This window comes from Rutilus rutilus, assembly GCF_951802725.1.
Source record: "Rutilus rutilus genome assembly, chromosome: 13".
Classification (NCBI taxonomy): Eukaryota; Metazoa; Chordata; class Actinopteri; order Cypriniformes; family Leuciscidae; genus Rutilus; species Rutilus rutilus.
In genome coordinates this window covers 37,813,473-37,833,271 of record NC_140218.1, presented here as the reverse complement: position 1 = coordinate 37,833,271, position 19,799 = coordinate 37,813,473, and the positions used below count along the sequence as shown (strand labels likewise).

General features: G+C 41.7%; 1 protein-coding gene across 10 annotated transcripts in view; it reads left to right on the top strand.

Annotated features, from left to right (window-relative positions):
• The window catches only part of iqsec1a (IQ motif and Sec7 domain ArfGEF 1a), an 88,311-nt gene that overhangs the window by 54,154 nt on the left and 14,358 nt on the right, over window positions 1-19,799 (top strand). For 6 of the 10 annotated variants that reach the window (XM_084429144.1, XM_084429146.1, XM_084429153.1 and 3 more), the window contains 11 exons: window positions 8,862-9,141; window positions 9,348-10,516; window positions 13,631-13,792; window positions 13,942-14,064; window positions 14,268-14,434; window positions 14,894-15,033; window positions 15,237-15,266; window positions 15,750-15,875; window positions 17,171-17,270; window positions 17,651-17,812; window positions 18,429-18,608. In XM_084429144.1, the coding sequence (XP_084285270.1) occupies window positions 8,862-9,141; window positions 9,348-10,516; window positions 13,631-13,792; window positions 13,942-14,064; window positions 14,268-14,434; window positions 14,894-15,033; window positions 15,237-15,266; window positions 15,750-15,875; window positions 17,171-17,270; window positions 17,651-17,812; window positions 18,429-18,608 (2,639 nt within the window). Of the gene's footprint in view, window positions 1-6,071; window positions 6,169-6,856; window positions 6,972-8,861; window positions 9,142-9,347; window positions 10,517-13,630; window positions 13,793-13,941; window positions 14,065-14,267; window positions 14,435-14,893; window positions 15,034-15,236; window positions 15,267-15,749; window positions 15,876-17,170; window positions 17,271-17,650; window positions 17,813-18,428; window positions 18,609-19,799 lie in introns of those variants that run through there. The other 4 variants (XM_084429151.1, XM_084429150.1, XM_084429152.1 and 1 more) reach the window with 4 other exon arrangements.

Genomic DNA, 19,799 nt, shown 5'->3' with positions numbered 1-19,799 from the left:
GTCATATAATGCCATTTTTGTACAAGCTAATATGATTCTTTAGGGTCTAAATTAAAAGTTTGTAATATACTTTAATTAAAAATTCTCATTAGTATTGTAAGAAAACACTAATTTTACCTGGTCAAAATCAGCTCTGTTTTCAGCACGCCGTTTCAGTGCATGTGTCTTTAAATGATAATGAGCTCTGCTGACCCCGCCCCTCTGTTCTGGGCGGACACCGTTTGTAACACAATAACACAATAACCATAACTCGTTGTTCATTATAAACGTGGGATTATGAATTATATTGAGAACGTCGTACATAGAAAACATGCCGTAATGTACCCTGAGTGTAAACAGCCGCATTCATCATGAAGCGTTCAAGCTATTTGCAAAGATTAATATAAATATTAATATAAAGGTTAATAAAACGTTACACTCACTTCTTCTTCTGGAGGTGCAGCAGGAACACGAATAGTTGGTACCGATCCTTTTTTCAGGAGCAGCTTCTTAGCAAAACCAGCTTTACACTGACCCTCGTTTGTAAAGCAGTCTGGTGTGTGAAATGATTCGCGCAAACATGAAAGCATTGACGTTGATCGTGGGGAATATTCCCTTCGAAAACAAACTCAGCCACTGTGTCTTCAGCGGTTCAGATTTAGGAACATTAGAATGACTGTGTTCGTTATTACACCCGAGAGCAGAACACCACAATCGCTGAGACGCCATTCTGCTCATAGACACTAGACAGTGCTCCAGCGTATCAACAATGACGCGCAGACTATGATGATTGACAGCTCGCTCACGAGCGAGGGCAGGTCTGTGTTGAAACGCTGCTGTCAATCAACAATCGTGGGAGGGGCGTCTGACCGTGTGACGTCACAAAATCGAACGGCTTGATTTGAGACGGGAAAACATAAAAAAAAAACTGCTGGTTGTGGTTGTGTACAGGCACTGCCAACACACATTTCAGTACAATCAACTTGTAAAAGTGCATGTACATTATATGACCCCTTTAAGCCACCGGTGTCAAGCAGATCAGTCCGTTCACACACAACAGAGTTCACCACAACACAGCTGCAGTTCTTACTAATGTCTGACAAAACAAACAGTGTCACAGTCAGCATCTGCGTTTACATGGACCTTAAAGGAACACGCCGACTTTTGGGACTGTATCTTATTCACCGTATCCCCCAGAGTTAGATAAGTCCATACACACCCTTCTCATCTCCGTGCGTGCCGTAACTCTGTCTGACGCACCCACAGCTAGCCTAGCTTAGCACAAAGACTGGAGGTAAAGTAGCAGGGCTTCGTCTTCTGAGAATATAGTCCCCAGTATGTGTACGGTTAGAAGATGGCTGTGTCTCATGTGACCTTGTTATTCGTACACGCTGTGACTATACAAACCACATGTAAATAGGAAAATGTTGGCGTTATTTTGTCACTTATTGGGAGCAGTATGCTAGCTGGAGCCATTTACCTCCAGTCTTTGTGCTAAGCTAGGCTAGCGGTGGGTGCGAAGGGTATGTGTGGACTTATCTAACTCTGGGGGATACGGTGAATAAGATACAGTCCCAAAAGTCGGCGTGTTCCTTTAATAATCTGATGGAAATCAGACTAGTAGCACAGTCGGAATAAAAGACTCACATTTAACCAGAATGAATTGGCCAAATCTGATTGTAACAGAAGCAGTATAGAAGAGTGGTTATCATGGGCACACAGTGGCAGACTCTGAGTATCTGTGGAGTGTGCGCATGGCAAAAACATCAAGTCCGATTTGAAGCTTATGACATATAAACACGCACCTGATCATTTATCAGCGTTCATGTTACACTACGTTCAGATTTAATGAAGTCATGAATTCAGTCTGAATGAAAAGTAGCTATAGTTGGCTTACAACACTATGGTACATAATCATACATGCTTCTCAAAATTAATTAACTTTTAAATGTGGCTTTGTGGCCACAAATAGTTTTTGGGGTCTTTGTGTGTATTATATGTGATGTTGTGTTTGACTCTGGTTTTGTCGTCTACAGTAAAACTGCAAATGGGTCATCTGGTCTGTGGCGTGTTGTAGGCACATATGGAAATCCACTTGAGACAACCGGCATGCACACACACACACACACACACACACACACACACGCACACACACACGGCTGAAGTCTGCTCTTCATTACCAAAACTCCCAAAGATTTTTCCTGCCCCTTTTCTCATCCACCTTATTCACTTGGAATGCAGGAATCCTCCTGCTATTTGTCAGACACCCAGAGGGGATGTTTCACTCACACACACACACACACACACACACACACACACACACACACACACACACACACACACACACACACACACACACACACACACACACACACACACAAGCACACACACACATATTCACACACACTCACACATACACATGCACGTACACACACACAACACACATGCACACACACAACACACACACAGATTCACACACACTCACACATATACACAGATACCCATCACACATAACTTTCTGCATTTTTACACTTTAAAGAAACATCACTCAGTGTGATTTATAAGCTGTTTTCCTCATGGGGACCAAAACTGTCCCCACAAGGACAAAGATGACTGGTATTAATGTCGTTGTGGAGACATTTGGTCCCCATAAAGAAGGGTTAACCAGGAACATACACACACACACACACACACACACACATTTATCACAGTTTATTACATTCAGTCTGGATGCTCATGTGAGACTCAAAAAGAATATTTCCTTGAACAGACTATTGACAAAAACAAAAAATGGCAAATTCTAAAACATTACTTTGTTGGTATTTTGGATTGGGTACAAGTTCACTTTAATAATATTCAAGACAATAGAACTGTGTTCTGGTGGAAAGCATCTAGTGTTTATGGTGGCCACTCTTGAGTTACTGTCAGAAACTCGACTCAGACTGTAGGGCTTTTATCTGTGTACCGTAATGAAAACCTGAAGAGGAAATGATGTCATGTCACACTGTTCTTCATCTTCCCCTCAATCACACAACAGCTGTTCCTCTTTACTGTGGCCTGTGATGGGGAATGACTTTACTGAAACGCACGCACACACTCTCACACACACACACACACACGCACACGCACACACACTCACACACACACACGCACGCACGCACACACACACACACATGCTCACGCACACACACACACACACACTCACACACACACGCACACGCACACACACTCACTCACACACACACACATGCGCACACACACACACAGACACACACACGCACGCACACACTCTCACACACACACACACACACACACACACACACACACACACACACACATAGACACACGCACACGCACTCACAAACACACACACACAGACTACAGTTTCCTTAAAGAGCTATTTCTGCTTGATTTAACCCATAAAACTTAGTTTTTTGTTGGTATAAATTGATGTTTTGACTTGAACAAGATCAGTTCATTTAGATGTGACCTTTTTTCACCATTCCATTACCATTTCCACACAGGTTAAAGTGTACATGCTAACTCAAGCAGCAGCAGCGTGTGCATGTTATAGTGATCTCACCACACAAGAGGACACGGGTCCCCTGGTACATGGTGCGACACGTGTTTGGTGGCCTTTACATTTAGCAATATTTCACATTCTGAATATCCCTGAATGTAATGTTCATAATATCACTAAAACACCAGTTCTTGCCTTAAAAAATATATTGTGGTGGTAAGAAACAGCAAAGCAACCGCACAGGTGTCGCACTTTACCATCTATCAGAGGACCAAAGTCATTTAGTTTATTCACTATTCCTTGCCCATTTCCACACTGAGTGACTCTACATGCTGAGTGAGCTGTTTAAGCAGCAACACATGTCATTTGTCTTGCACTTTGAAGTTCACTATTGTTCCCCTTATAACTAGATAAAAATGCAATCCATACAAAAAAACGACTCTAATGCATTTAAAAGCCTTCTGTGTGGAGGTCAAACTTAAAAATGATGTGTTGATTGTTGCATTGAAAATTTTCAGTTCAGTTCATGTTAAAAAACGTTCAGTTCATACAATTTGATTAAGTCAGCTGAACATTTTCAGTGCAGTAAGTCCACATAAACTAGACTCTCGACCTGTTGTAGTCCACACCTGTTCGGCTTTGTTCTCTGTTTTGAGTTTGTTTATTCGTGTGATGCGCTCAAGTTCAAGACCGATACGGCAGAAAGCAGCATTATTTTACAAAAGCACAACGTTTTGTTGTTATTGTGAGTTACAGTTTGCATTACTCTTACCTGTATGACCAAAAATGATGGAGTATTTTAAATGCAAGTGATGCACCGGCGCCTGTATGTCATGTAAGCGCGCGCTCTCCACACAAACACTTGGATATGTCCCCAATAATAGCCACATTTAGGTTAATATTAGAGCGAGTGGACTTGTGCAGTTGCTGCTACTTTCAAGTGATAAGCCATCTTTGAGGTCGATGAACGATAGGCGAATGTTTGGATTTCCTGCTGTTAACGATCCGTCAGTCACAGCCTGCGTGATTTCACCACTTTCTGTGGATTTTTTTTCTCCAGGACTAATCGACTAATAAAATCTTAGTCCACCAAGCCTCTTCTAGTCGACTAACGGTTAGTCAGCTATTAGGGGGCAGCCCTATTGCGCACAAAAAGTATTCTCGTCGCTTCATAACCTTAAAGGAATGGTTCGGAGTAAACTCATACTCATAAAACGAGGCATTGGAAAGTTTGTAAGTACATCAGGAGTTTATTTAAATAACACTTGCCTGACGGCTAATGCTACCGCTAACCCGGACGTCGACGTCACTTCCGCGATTTGGGAAAAGCACGTAAAAGTCCTGGCAGAAAGCGATGCATAAGGATGTAGTGTAACGACGCCCAGTTCCAGGAATGCATTAATGTTGGTAGTACCAGTTTGCAACAATTATTAGTTAACACTAAGTTGTCAACACTTCGGAAAAAAAATTATAAAAAATATTGGATATACTGGCTTTCTGCCAGGACTTTTACGCGCTTTTCCCAAATCGCGGAAGTGACGTCGACGTCCGGGTTAGCGGTAGCATTAGCCGTCAGGCAAGTGTTATTTAAATAAACTCCTGATGTACTTACAAACTTTCCAATGCCTCGTTTTATGAGTACAGAACCTATTTGTGCTACTGTAGAAGTTTGGTCCATTCTGGGCATTATTAGTGCGGTAATTTACCAGATACAACCTTGGATCCATTAGCGCCTGCACTAAGCCATCCGGCTGATATCTCTAAACCAAGGGATAAAGGCTTCTGGGGGGTGTTTAGCTCGAGGTCATGGTGCAAAGGACCCTAGGTTGATCTTACTCCGAATCATCGCTTTCAGGTTGAACAACTGTAGTCACATGGACTATTTTAACAGTGTCTTTATTACCTCTCTGGGCCTTGAAAGTGTCAATGACGTTGCTGTCTATGGAGGGATCAGAAAGTGTTGGATTTCATCAAAAACATCTTAATTTGTGTTCTGAAGATGAACGAAGGTCTTACGGGTTTGGACGACATGAGGGTGAGTAATTACTGACAGAATTTTCATTTTGGGGTGAACTAACCCTTTAAAATATGATACACATAATGGCCATAGAGTTTCTCCAGCTAATTTTGACACAGATGATAAGAAACTGCTTTGAGAAAATGGGAGCTGTCCCGTAGTCTCGACACAGATTGCTCAGATGAGGATGGAGGATGTGTAAGCTGTGGGAATCATGAGCACTCTCTGTGTCACGCGTGTCACCAAACACTGGACCAGCTCTCGCTGAAAATGAAGCGACACAAGTTGGTCAACGAATGACAGGGTCTGTGGTCATTTGTGTAATTTAAAACAGCTAAATTATCAACTAAATTTCCCTTAATAATACTTTGGATGCTGCATCGTTATCCTTTACATGGTACATGTTCCAGTCATCTCTTACACGATAGAAATCATCATCAGTAACTGCACACTGTTGTTCCTCATCTCACCCTCACTCATATGACATGCTTTCCACACTGAGCGCTGGCATTTGTGCTAGCTAGACTCGCCGCCCGCGCGAGAGGAACGTGGCAGTGCTTGCAGGACAGATGGTGCGTGAGATTCAGCTCTAGAGACATTATGCAAGAACTGTGAGTTTCACCATGACTGCATGTACTGTACGTGTGGACATGTAAGTGTGTATTTGTGGACGTGGCACTAGTCCTGCTGTCTTGGTCACTGTTGTCCTTTTATAATATGCTGACATACATCATAATTAGGAATAAACAATCCTGTACCGCACTTGTATTGACATGTTATGTATGAGGTATTGAAAGGTGGAGTCTGATAGCCAGCATTGATATTCAACACCACCACTACTTACTAATGCTATTCTTAGGCTACCTGTATATTTATGGAAGCCATTTATTTAGCTTGGTACCATTCTGTTAAGCTGATCAACAAAATATTAAACTGAAGGCTTGTAATCAAAGATGGTTGTAACTTAAAGGAAGACTGAAGGTGTATTTAAGGATGAAGTACCACTAGTGTGTCTTTTGATTAGTTAGAACAGCCTAATGTCAGTACTTCACAATAGCTGTGCACACAGTCCACTGTACTCCACTTGATTGCATAAAAAGGTGTGCTTGGTTTACATTAGGCCCGCCTCTGCCGTCTGTTTACTGTTGTTTGTTCAGAGTGCATGTGACTGCAGGCATGACGGCACTGCAGACCTGAAGGAGGAAGTTGTTGAAGGAAGTTTCTTTTCTACTTGATTTGAACAATCGATTTTCATGCAAGCGAGTCTGTGGCTCTACGTCAAGCCTGATGTGCTGGTTTGTAAATGATTGGTTTCATCAGAGCAGACTTTGGCTATGTTGGGGAAACTGAGCTGACCTTTGAACTTGCAGATAAGCAGAAGAAACTGGACTTCTTTGGCAGGAGATCTTTCTTTGGACGACATTCACGTCGAAAAACTGCAGAGAGTAAGAGTTAGTGAGTAATGTTCATGTAAATATGGAAGATATATGCTCTTACTGTGGTCTAAAATCATGTAAATATACTGTAGGACACATGGCTGACTTGCAGTGTAAACGGGTTTGCTGTTACTTGTGCTGGATAGATGTGCAGAGCATCAGAAAACTGGATCACTTACAATATATTTAATAGAATTTGAATGAATCTGTTCTGGTTAGGCCTCTAAACAAAATGTAATTTTACCATAAATGCTTGTTTCAGTTGTTCTCTGGGATTCTTGAAGATTTTCAAACAAGTCTGCTATTAGAAGGGTGTTTCAATTGATCCATTTATATATTCTTACTTTTCCCCCTCAGTTGTTGGATATTGATGTGAATTTATTATACATTTCCACCAAAAAAACGACTTGTACCTGTGCAAACTCTCCAACACAGTGCTAAGTTGTTGCTAGGTTTCCTTTTGGTGGCTAGAGGATTCTGGGAGGTTATTAAGTAGTTGCTTACTGGATCAAATGCAAATAGACCCAAGCTAGACTATAGCTCTGATATTTTGGTTTGTCCATTACTCAACTGAAGCCCATTGTTTTGTCTGATTGCTTGGAAAAGTAACACAGCTCTCCTTCACAAGCTGCATGATTTGTGTTCTCCTCCAGGCCTCGGGGACAAACAGTGCAGGACCAAGTGTGAGCAATAATAATGTTGATGCATTCCTTAGTCCTGGAAATCAGGCCGTATGTGCTGTTTAAATATTAACAGAGCGGAAATCAAGACTTATTATTAATATGTAATCAGCAATAATCTCACAAGTGTTGAATGCAAACCATCAGAAACACTGCATCTTATTCTACAAATGAGGAGGGGAATCTTTTATTCTTCTGATCAGTGAGGCAATAAACAGCATGATTTCTCTAACTACCTTCTAATAGTTGCATGGTGCCACAGACTGATCTGACAGGTGTGACATCACTGAAGCTGATCTTGCTTTACACTGCGCTGCTTTTACATTGTTAACGCTAGACGGATGTTTCTGGTTCAAACCAAAACAGGTTTAGTGTGAATGGCCTCGGGGGAAAGGTTCAGCATGAAAATGTAATCACAGAAGTTAAGTATATTTAGTATATTTTTATATCTCAGCTGGTACTCGGAATGGGACACTCGGTTTAACTTGAAGATCTTGGGTACGAGTGCATCTTTAGAGAGCACAGAGCAGTGTTTGCCAACCCTGTTCCTGCAGCCACACCAACAGCACACATTTAGGATATCTCCCTTATTTGACCCATCAATTTCAGGTCTTGAAGTCTCTTCTAATGAGCTGATGAGTTCAGTCAGGTGAGAGTTTGAAGATGTGTGCAGTTGGTGTGCCTCTAGGAACAGGTTTGGGAAGCACTGACATGGAGATCTGCAAATGACTGTACACTTGGAGGGATGCATCAACATTGTAAGGGTAAGAAAGAAGGGTACACATTATTTTGATGGTCCACTTTAGACATTCTACTAACTATAATGTAGCTTTGCAACTACATGTCAACTAACTCTCATTAGAGTATTAGTAGACTGTTAGGTTAGGGTTAGCTTTTAGGGTTGTGGTTAGAATGAGTTGACAGTATAAGTACTTGCATAGTCAGTAGAATGTTTGCTGGAGCATCAAAATAAAGAGTTAGCAGATATTAAGCAGACAGTCTACTAATACTCTAATGACTGCCATTGACATGTAGTTGCAAAGTTAGTAGAATGTCAAAAGTGGTCTTTCGAAATAAAGTGTTACCAGAGGTTATTGCGTAAATAAGCACATGCTCTGAAGCCAGCAGAAAGTTTGCAAACATGAGAACCTTGCAAACCTTGTTAGTAATTGAAACCCATTGTACCATGTCAATGTGTATTACATGTCTTGCTTTCTTGTCTTGTCTAGTGTGGAGGGGAATATTCAAAACAGTGAGCCTGGCCCTTCCTTGGACTCCAGCGTAGGATATGGCCGTGGCCCTGTCCCGCACAGCTCTTCCTTGAGTCCTGAGCAGTCCGAGGGCTCAGTGTCCAGCCACAGCGTCCAGCCGGGCCCACAGCGCCCTCAGCGACCCAAACTACAACACTCTCAGTCCATCCTCCGCAAGCAGGCCGAGGAGGAGGCCATCAAACGCTCACGCTCCCTCTCTGAAAGCTATGAGCTCTCCACAGACCTGCAGGACAAGAAGGTACATTGTCATGGCTAATTAGTACTGGACCAGATATACTGCATTTTGTAGTTTCCGCAGTCATGAGTATCACTAATGTTGTGTTTGGAACTGGTCTCATCTTGTTTAACTCTAAACACTATTGTTTATGTGTGTTGTACACCCTAATTAACCCTAATCACTTTGTTGTGATACCATCTAAAAGGTATATTTCCTGGTTTTCCCAGGTGGAAATGCTTGAGCGGAAATACGGGGGCCGTTTCATAACCTGCCATGCTGCACGCACCATCCAGACAGCTTTCCGCCGACACCAAATGAACAAGAACTTTGAACGCCTCCGGAGTTGTATGTCGGAGAACCGCATGTCCCGCAGGATTCTTTTGTCCAACATGAGGATGCAGTTTTCCTTTGAAGGAGCCGAGAAAGTCCACGGCTCTCTTTTTGAGGGGAAGCAAATGTCTCTCCTGGAGGAGACCAGCCAAGCAGGAGCCATGGCACAAGCCGGAGAGATGGTTCCTGTTATCCTGGAGGCCCCAGAACCTCAAAACGATTTAACAGATACAATCACAGAGCTAGAGGACACTTTCTCAAGGCAAGTAAAGTCACTGGCGGAGTCAATTGACGATGCACTGAACTGCCGTAGTCTACGCAAAGAAGAGATCCAGCCTGAACAAGCAGTTGGTCTGCGCCAGGAAGATGAGCTCCCTCAGCCTGATGAGCAGCACAAGCTGGATGAGATCTGTGACGTGACACTCTTCATCGATGAAGAGGAGCTCTCTCCACCGGTCCAGCCTCCCTGCTCCGCTGATCAGCCCTCCAGCACCCAGTCTGAGCAGTCCGGCGGCTCCTCGCAGGAGTACTGGTCCATGGGGGCCAAGGAGGACAAGGAGGACAGGGACACTAGCTACAGGAGCCCTCCGTCCCTCGAGTGCCAGGGGCCGCAGCTCTGTATGGACTTACCCCTGTTGACCATTGAGCCTCCCAATGACAGCTCAGCAGATACAAGCCATGGCTTGGGCCAGCCACAAAATAACCACGAACGAACCGTAGCAGGACCACAGGCCAGTCCCGAAAACATCTCACATGGACTACCTCCCAGAGTTCCCTTGCTTTCTCAAGACGAAGAGCCCCTTAGACACCGGCAGGTGGAGAGCCACCTTCCCACCAACGGCAACCGGCAGAGCAAGACAGAATCAGACTTTTCAGATGGAGACAACGACAGTCTAAACAGCAATTCAAATTCCATTGACACAATAAACTCAGAATCCTCATCTCGAGATAATCTCAGCAAGCAGACCTACCACAAAGACACTCGCAACAGCTGGGACTCTCCGGCGTTCAGCAGCGACCTAATGCGGAAGAGACAATACCGCATCGGCCTCAACCTCTTCAATAAGTATGTATTTCAATGACATAATATTTACACAAAATACACATTTTATCACCAGAAGAACTGGGTATGAAGGGAACCTCTGGTTTGAGGTGCATATTATTTCTGTGTGAATGGGTTGAATTCTGTCATTGTAACAATAATAATAATATATATATTAATATATATAACACGTATTACGTGTTTAATCTATAGGCATGTGCGTATGAATGCGTATGTCTCTACAAAGTGACATTGCCAATTACTTGTCTGGCATGCATAATACAGTGTTTTTAGTTTTTAGTCGTTTCCACGGATCCGTGTGAATGGGAAATATTGTCATAACGTTGACATCTGTACAGAGGAAAAAACATGGGAAAATACATTCAGCTTTGGCCTCAAGGGAGTATTCCAGAAAACAGGTTATGTCACATACGCGGGAATGTTTATGGGTAAATAAGTGAATATCCTGAAAGTTACCTTCATTTTTGGAACCGAAAGCTGAGGTTATGTAAGTCAACATAGCAACTTATTCTCTTAGTTTACTTCAGAGGTGTTCAGCGCATGCGTGCCTGATTGATGAGGCGAGACATTGTGAACAATATAATGTGTATTTTATTCTTATCTCACACATCGTGGATCTGCCTTCACATATTTGTTTTTTTGCAACAGGATGTTTTCTATGCCATAATGCAGGGTTTTTCAATCTTTTAGATGCCAAAGACTCTCAAGTATGATCCTCCTTGTGTAAGGGAACCCCCATCCTAACATTTAAAAGGCATCGATATAGTTTTGTGTAAAAGACCCAATTTACACTTTGAAGATGTATATTTTTATGTCTAAAATATTATTTGGAAATATTTTTGTTTCTATCAAATGACATTATTATGTTTTTTTTCCTACTCATTATAGTACTGTACTGCTAGATGTATTATTTATTATTTATTTACTATTGTAATCTATTTTTTATAATTTTTTTCTTTAAGAACTTCCCTTCAGCCCGCTGTGCATCCCCGGACCTCAGTTTGAAAACCCCTGCTATGATGTATTTCTATAATAAAAATACATATGTGATAAATCTTACCTTTCAAGCAATGTGGAAACAAAATGACTTAACAGAAAAAAATTATCTTTGCAAGCGCAGACGTGTATGAACATGCACAAGTCAAAGATGAATTCAAATACTATTTATTAAACAAGGAGAATACGCAGACAACATGTAACTGTTCTTACAAAAGAACAACAACTTTTTTTTCTGGTTCTCAGGAGGATATTATTCTGCTTCTTTCACACAAAGTGCTCTTCTACATCTCTTTTAGCTCTTCTACATCTCTTTTAGCTCTTCTACATCTCTTTTAGCTCTTCTATACCTCTTTTAGCTCTTCTACATCTCTTTTAGCTCTACTATACCTCTTTTAGCTCTTCTATACCTCTTTTAGCTCTTCTACATCTCTTTTAGCTCTTCTACATCTCTTTTAGCTCTTCTACATCTCTTTTAGCTCTTCTACACCTCTTTTAGCTCTTCTATATCTCTTTTAGCTCTTCTACATCTCTTTTAGCTCTTCTATACCTCTTTTAGCTCTTCTACATCTCTTTTAGCTCTACTATACCTCTTTTAGCTCTTCTATACCTCTTTTAGCTCTTCTACATCTCTTTTAGCTCTTCTACATCTCTTTTAGCTCTTCTACACCTCTTTTAGCTCTTCTATATCTCTTTTAGCTCTTCTATATCTCTTTTAGCTCTTCTATACCTCTTTTAGCTCTTCTACATCTCTTTTAGCTCTTCTACATCTCTTTTAGCTCTTCTACATCTCTTTTAGCTCTTCTATACCTCTTTTAGCTCTTCTACATCTCTTTTAGCTCTTCTATCTCTTTTAGCTCTTCTACATCTCTTTTAGCTCTTCTACATCTCTTTTAGCTCTTCTATACCTCTTTTAGCTCTACTATACCTCTTTTAGCTCTTCTATATCTCTTTTAGCTCTTCTATACATCTCTTTTAGCTCTTATATACCTCTTTTAGCTCTTCTACATCTCTTTTAGCTCTTCTACACCTCTTTTAGCTCTACTATACCTCTTTTAGCTCTTCTATATCTCTTTTAGCTCTTCTATACATCTCTTTTAGCTCTTCTATACCTCTTTTAGCTCTTCTACATCTCTTTTAGCTCTTCTATATCTCTTTTAGCTCTTCTATACCTCTTTTAGCTCTTCTGCATCTCTTTTAGCTCTTCTACATCTCTTTTAGCTCTTCTACATCTCTTTTAGCTCTACTATACCTCTTTTAGCTCTTCTATATCTCTTTTAGCTCTTCTATACCTCTTTTAGCTCTTCTATATCTCTTTTAGCTCTTCTATACCTCTTTTAGCTCTTCTACATCTCTTTTAGCTCTTCTACATCTCTTTTAGCTCTTCTACATCTCTTTTAGCTCTACTATACCTCTTTTAGCTCTTCTATATCTCTTTTAGCTCTTCTACATCTCTTTTAGTTCTTCTATACCTCTTTTAGCTCTTCTATACCTCTTTTAGCTCTACTATATCTCTTTTAGCTCTTCTATATCTCTTTTAGTTATTCTATACCTCTTTTAGCTCTTCTATACCTCTTTTAGCTCTACTATACCTCTTTTAGCTCTTCTATATCTCTTTTAGCTCTTCTATATCTCTTTTAGCTCTTCTATACCTCTTTTAGCTCTTCTATATCTCTTTTAGCTCTTCTATACCTCTTTTAGCTCTTCTATACCTCTTTTAGCTCTTCTACATCTCTTTTAGCTCTTCTATTTCTCTTTTAGCTCTTCTATACTTCTTTTAGCTCTTCTATACCTCTTTTAGCTCTTCTATTTCTCTTTTAGCTCTTCTATACCTCTTTTAGCTCTTCTATATCTCTTTTAGCTCTTATATACCTCTTTTAGCTCTTCTATACCTCTTTTAGCTCTTCTACATCTCTTTTAGCTCTTCTATTTCTCTTTTAGCTCTTCTATACCTCTTTTAGCTCTTCTATACCTCTTTTAGCTCTTCTACATCTCTTTTAGCTCTTCTACATCTCTTTTCACCTCATTTCTGTTTCCTTCTGCATGTCAGGTCTCGGCGACGATGCAGTGCGAGTGTCCAGAAGGACACGGCGTTAACTTGAGTTGCTCCTCTGCTTTCAGAAAGCCAGAGAAGGGAGTGCAATACCTGACGGAGAGGGGCTTTATCCCGGACACTCCCGTGGGAGTCGCACACTTTTTCCTGCAGAGGAAAGGCTTGAGTCGACAGATGATCGGGGAGTTCCTGGGGAACCGGCAGAAACAGTTCAACAGGGATGTTTTAGAGTAAGTATTTGCAGTGTTTTCACAATACACACCCATTGTGTTATTAGATGAATGTAGTTTTTCATTTTATACTGTGTTGAGAAATGCCACTCACTGTAAGCCTCAGGTTTGTGTAGACGTGGCATATGAACGGTGTGTGTCTGTGTCAGCTGTGTGGTGGATGAGCTGGATTTCTCAGGGATGGAGCTGGATGAAGCTTTGAGGAAATTCCAGGCTCAGATCCGTGTTCAGGGAGAGGCACAGAAGGTGGAGCGCCTGATCGAGGCTTACAGGTGCTGTCGCATCACCAAACACACATCTACTACACTCAGCCATGTAGCTTTTAGCTCTGACATAATTCTGAAGTAAATTAGAAACAAAAAATAAACAAGGTTAAAAAGATAACCAAGCAACCAAAGATGACACAGCAGTAACTGTAGAAAGATGATGTTCATTGCATTCAGAGATGGAATGATGTGTGTGTGTGTGTGTTTAGCCAGCGCTACTGCATCTGTAACCCTGATGTGGTCCGTCAGTTCAGAAACCCTGACACCATCTTCATCCTGGCATTCGCCATCATCCTCCTCAACACAGACATGTACAGCCCCAACGTCAAGCTGGAGCGCAAGATGAAGCTGGAGGACTTCGTCAAGAACCTGCGAGGTTTGGATGGAAACTCACTGTTGCTTTCACTCTGTTCAATCGCTAACACTTTACTATAAGGTTCATTAGTTAATGTATTAACTAACATGAACTAACATGAAGTATTAGTTAATCTTTGTTAATGTTAGTTAATAAAAATACAGCTATTCATTGTTCATGTTAGTTCACAGTGCATTAACTAATGTTAACAAATACAACCTTTGATTTTAATGACGTATTAGTAAATGTTGAAATTAATATCAACTAAGATTAATAAATGCTGTAGAAGTATTGTTCATTCTTAGTTCATGTTAACTAAAGTAGTTAAGTAATGAACCTTATTGTAGAGTGTTAGTATTAAATGAGCTGACGTTCACAGGCGTCGAGGATGAGTCCATGGCTTCAGCTCAGTTGGACTTGATACATGGTCACAGAAGAGTCCGAGGTGTGTGTTATAGCCTTGCATGTGTGTGTTGAAAGGGGTTGATGATGGAGAGGACATCCCTCGGGAGATGCTGGTGGGGATTTACGAGCGGATCCAGAAGAAGGAGCTGAAAACTAACGATGACCATGTGTCTCAGGTGCAGAAGGTGGAGAAGCTCATCGTGGGCAAGAAGCAAGTAAGCTCGACCCGGGCCATGAAACTCTACTAAACGCTGATACTGAGACTTCCCCTGATACTGGCCCTGTAATTAATGAAGATAATGAGAGTCTGTCAGGCGTAGTTTAAGAGCTCTTATCATTTCTCAACAATTCTGATACAACAATTTTGAATGATCAATAGTGAACTGCATGATTCACCCATATATCTCGTGCATTACAGATTGGATCGCATCACCATGGCCTCGGATGTGTGAGTATACTTCATGATGTGTGTGTGTGTGTGTGTGTGTGTTAGAGAGAGAGTGTGTGTGTGTGTGTGTGTGTGTGTGTGTTAGAGAGAGTGTGTGTGTGTGTGTTAGAGAGTGTGTGTGTGTGTGTGTGTGTGTGTTAGAGAGTGAGTGTGTGTGTTAGAGAGAGTGTGTGTGTGTGTTAGAGAGTGTGCGTGTGTGTGTGTGTGTGTGTGTGTGTGTGTGTGTGTGTGTGTGTGTGTGTGTGTGTGTGTGTGTGTGTGTGTGTGTGTGTGTGTGTGTGAAAGCAGCCAACAGTCCTCATGAAAAGAATGGCTTAATAAACATACTTAATGTCTTTCTAAAAATGCAAAAACACAGTTTGTCTATGGGTTGCATTTACAGTAAGAGCATAGAAAATACCATAGTTGAGTATAAAAACACACAGCCGTGAGTGTACCGTCCCCAGCATGACGTGTGTGTGTGTGTGTGTGTGTGTGTGTCAGGTGCTGTCTCAGGCTCACCGCAGGCTCGTGTGCTACTGCAGACTGTTCGAGGTCCCGGATCCAAACCGACTGCAGAAACTCGGGCAGCATCAGCGGGAGATCTTCCTGTTCAATGACCTGCTGGTGGTGAGACCAGCAAACACACGTCAAGTCATCTTCATTTATATAGCGCTTTTAACAATGTGGATTGTTCCAAAGCGGCTTTACAGTGATAATAGGGGATTAAAGTAACAGAGATTGTTTTGGCTTTACAGCAGCTCTAGAATAAAGTTATTGTCCAGATAAAGTTAGTTTGATTGATTCACTTCCGTCGCAACGATCATTAGTTATTAACTTAGTGTGCTAACACGACACCGTTTTAACAGAAAACTGCGCAAACCTTAAAAACGCGAACCTGTGAGAATGCTGATGCCGTGCACATGCACATTACGAGTTCAGTCTATAGGGATGTGCGTTTGAATATATGTGCGCAGGCGTGTAGTCCTTCCCTACATCCAACCCTCAACAAACCACTTGTCTGGCCTTAAAATGTATAATACAGAATTCTTATCGCTTCCGCGTAGCCTCGTGAACCAGCACTATTTATTTAACTATCCCGACAACGCTTTATCTGTAGAGAGGTAAAGGGAAGGAGAAGGAGGCCTTCACAGGGAGAGACTAGTTGACACTTCAGGACTGCGCTGTCGTCGTGTCCAGGCGCAGGTCCTTCATCAGATCTGGATACGGCCTGGATCCGGCGGACTGTAGTAAACCTCGGGATAAACAGAGAGACTAATATTAGCGTAGACGCCATCCTTCTTATGATGTAACGAGTACATCAGGATTTATGGGAAGTGTTCCCGGTTCCGGCTGACCTAGTTTATGCAGCCTAACATTGAATTGTAGAAGTCTATAATGTGTTATGTGAATGCTAGGTCAAAGAGATGTGTCTTTAATCTGGCTTTGAACTGACAGAGTGTGTCTGCTTCCCGGACAATGTTAGGAAGACTGTTCCAGAGTTTTGGTGCTAAATAGGAGAAGGATCTACCGCCAGCAGTCGATTTTGATATTCTAGGTATTATCAACTGGCCAGAATTTTGAGATCGCAATAGACGTGACGGACTATAATGCGTTAAGAGCTCGCTCAAGTACTGCGGAGCTAAACCATTTAGTGCTTTGTAAGTAATCAGCAATATTTTAAAATTGATGCGATGTTTAATAGGGAGCCAATGCAGTGTTGACTGAACCGGGCTAATATGGTCATACTTCCTGGTTCTGGTAAGAACTCGAGCTGCTGCGTTTTGGACCAGCTGTAGTTTGTTTATTAAGCGTGCAGGGCAACCACCCAGTAGAGCATTACACACAACACATCACATCATACTTTCTCTAATATACAGATATCAGCAGATGTGCTGACTGTGAGTGTTGCTTTTCTGTGACAGGTTACCAAGATCTTCCAAAAGAAGAAAAATTCAGTGACATATAGTTTCAGGCAATCTTTCTCTTTGTACGGGATGCAAGTGATGCTCTATGAAAACCAGTGTAAGAAATATATACACAATCAGAAATGAATATGAAACAAAAACTTGTCTTTCTTTAGTGTCATTTAAAAATGAAGGAATCAGGAATTCACCAGCAATAATCATGTAAATATACAAATAAATCACAGATAGATAAACTCTATTTAAAGTCGCAGCATGGACACATATATGTGATGCATTTCTGTAGCTTAATTCAATGATTTATTGACATTTTTGTTTTTGACTTTGAAAAAATAATTATATTTGATTCCTTCATTTCATGGCACTCTCAGTCCTGCATAATGCTGCATGCGTGTACTGTAAGAATCCACATAGATATATGATTTATTTACTTTATCTGAATTTTTCGGAAGTAAAATGACGTTTTCTTCTTCTTCTCAGTCTATCCGAATGGCATCCGGCTGACTTCAGCCATTCCAGGTGCGGACTTCAAAGTCCTGATCAATTTCAATGCTCCCAACCCTCAGGACCGCAAGAAATTCCTCAGCGACCTGCGAGAATCCATCGCTGAAGTCCAGGAAATGGAAAAGTACCGGATAGAGTGTAAACAGACCTTTATTCTTCCCGATCCTCATCTTTTCCAGACCAGGTTTTGTGAGCGGCCCGTGTAGATTCAGACATCACTGAGCATCATGCAGAGAGTGGGAACAGATGCAGAATTAGAGTTGTCTGGATTAAAGAGAGCAGAAACTGCAAAAATGACTCGTTCAGAAATCCTCATAGTTCACATAAGACTGTCCACAGTAAAGAAATCTGCTTTTGCAGGAATGCTGTTAAAGTGTTTTTTAAAGTATCATATTAAATGTCATTTGCATGTTTAATTATAAGGGTCAGAGGCTTCGTTACACTGCGTTCCAGTCTGGGTCACTTTCACATGTGAATATCAATCAGATGAACGTCAGATCACAATTCATGATATTTTTACATTCATCCTAATTTCTCGCTTGGCTTCGGTTCAAACGTTTGATTGCATATTAACTTCGCTGTTGTCGCCTTCATTTCTGATGGACATGCCAGGGTCATTTAGATTTTTCTGCTTTATTATGTAATGGAAGAGTAGCATGAGGTATGACTGTCCGCTAAAGTAAACGCTCTAGTTTGTTGTCCGAGTGGAAGTGTGTGCTATATGAATGAAATGTGTGTGTTTGGATGTTTGCAGCGGAGCTGGAGAAGCAGAAAGGGGTGGTCCGGCCCAGCATGTCTCAGAGCATGTCTGGCCTGAAGAAAGAGACGGGGAACGGCAGCATGGGCCGCACTAGCCTGGACGACTCGTACGCCATGGGCGAGGGACTGAAGAGGAGTGCGCTCAGCAGCTCCTTACGGGATCTCTCTGAAACAGGTGAGCTCCCTCTAGCTGACGGACTCTGAGGACACCGGACAGTGGGATCCACAGATAGGAACCCTTGAAAATATGAGCAAAACTGACTATGAACATTTGTTTTTGAAAATGTAAAAGTCTTTCATTCAAAATACTCTCTAAAAAATCTTTGAATTAAAGTCAAATAGTTGAAAGAAACAAATTAAATATTAAGGGCCCTATTTTAACGATCCAAGCGCATGGTCTAAAGCGCACGGCTCAAGTCTGAATCCACTTTTGCTAGTTTAACAAAGGGGAAAAATGGTCGGCGCTCCCGGCGCATGGTCTAAAAGGGTTGTCCCTATTCTCTTAATAAGTAATGGTTGTGTTTCGTCTCTCTTCTCCTAATGAGTAATGGGTGTGTTTTGGGCGTAATGTGCAATAAACCAATCAGAGTCTCATCTCCCATTCCCTTTAAATACCAGTTGCGCTCGCGCCATGGCAGATTCACTATTTACATGAGGGAATTTGCAAGCGGAAAAACTGAACGCTTCTCTAGAGAGGAAACGGATCTGCTTGTGCGTGAGGTTAAAGGTGTGTGCGTGTGTGTGTGTGTGTGAACACAGGGTTAAAGCCTCAGACCATCTACGGAACAAGCCGGATTCCACCATATCGTTATGTATACATCTGGCATGTTTGTGTGTTGCTGCGCGTAATAAGCAGAGTGTGTGTAATAAGCAGAGTGTGTGTAATAAGCAGAGTGTGTGTAAGCAGAGTGTGTGTAATAAGCAGAGTGTGCGAGCGTTGTGGACCCGCCTATAGGCTCATATTACTAACACGCTCTTTAAATAACAAAAAAAATACTGTGCCATTTAGAGCAGGTTTCAGTTGGTCAATGGCTCAGTCTATTTCAGTTCCTCAGAATAGCAACGCTCCAACAATGCGCCAGAACACACTCCTCGTTCTCAGACCAGCAGCCCATGGGCCACAGATGAGCGCAAATGCATTTGCTATTTAAACAGCGTGGCGCAGGACGTGAAAATGAAAACTGCGTCGGGCTGAAATTAGCAATTGTGTTTTTTGATGTGCTCTGAAAAAGAGGAGGAAGTGAAAGAGTAGAATATGGTCATGGCTAGAGAACAGAGGCCAACATGGCATGCCAATCTTGCAATCTGATCTTGAGGTAATGGTTTTCAGTTTTAGTTAAGTTAATTAAGTTAATGTCGCATTGAT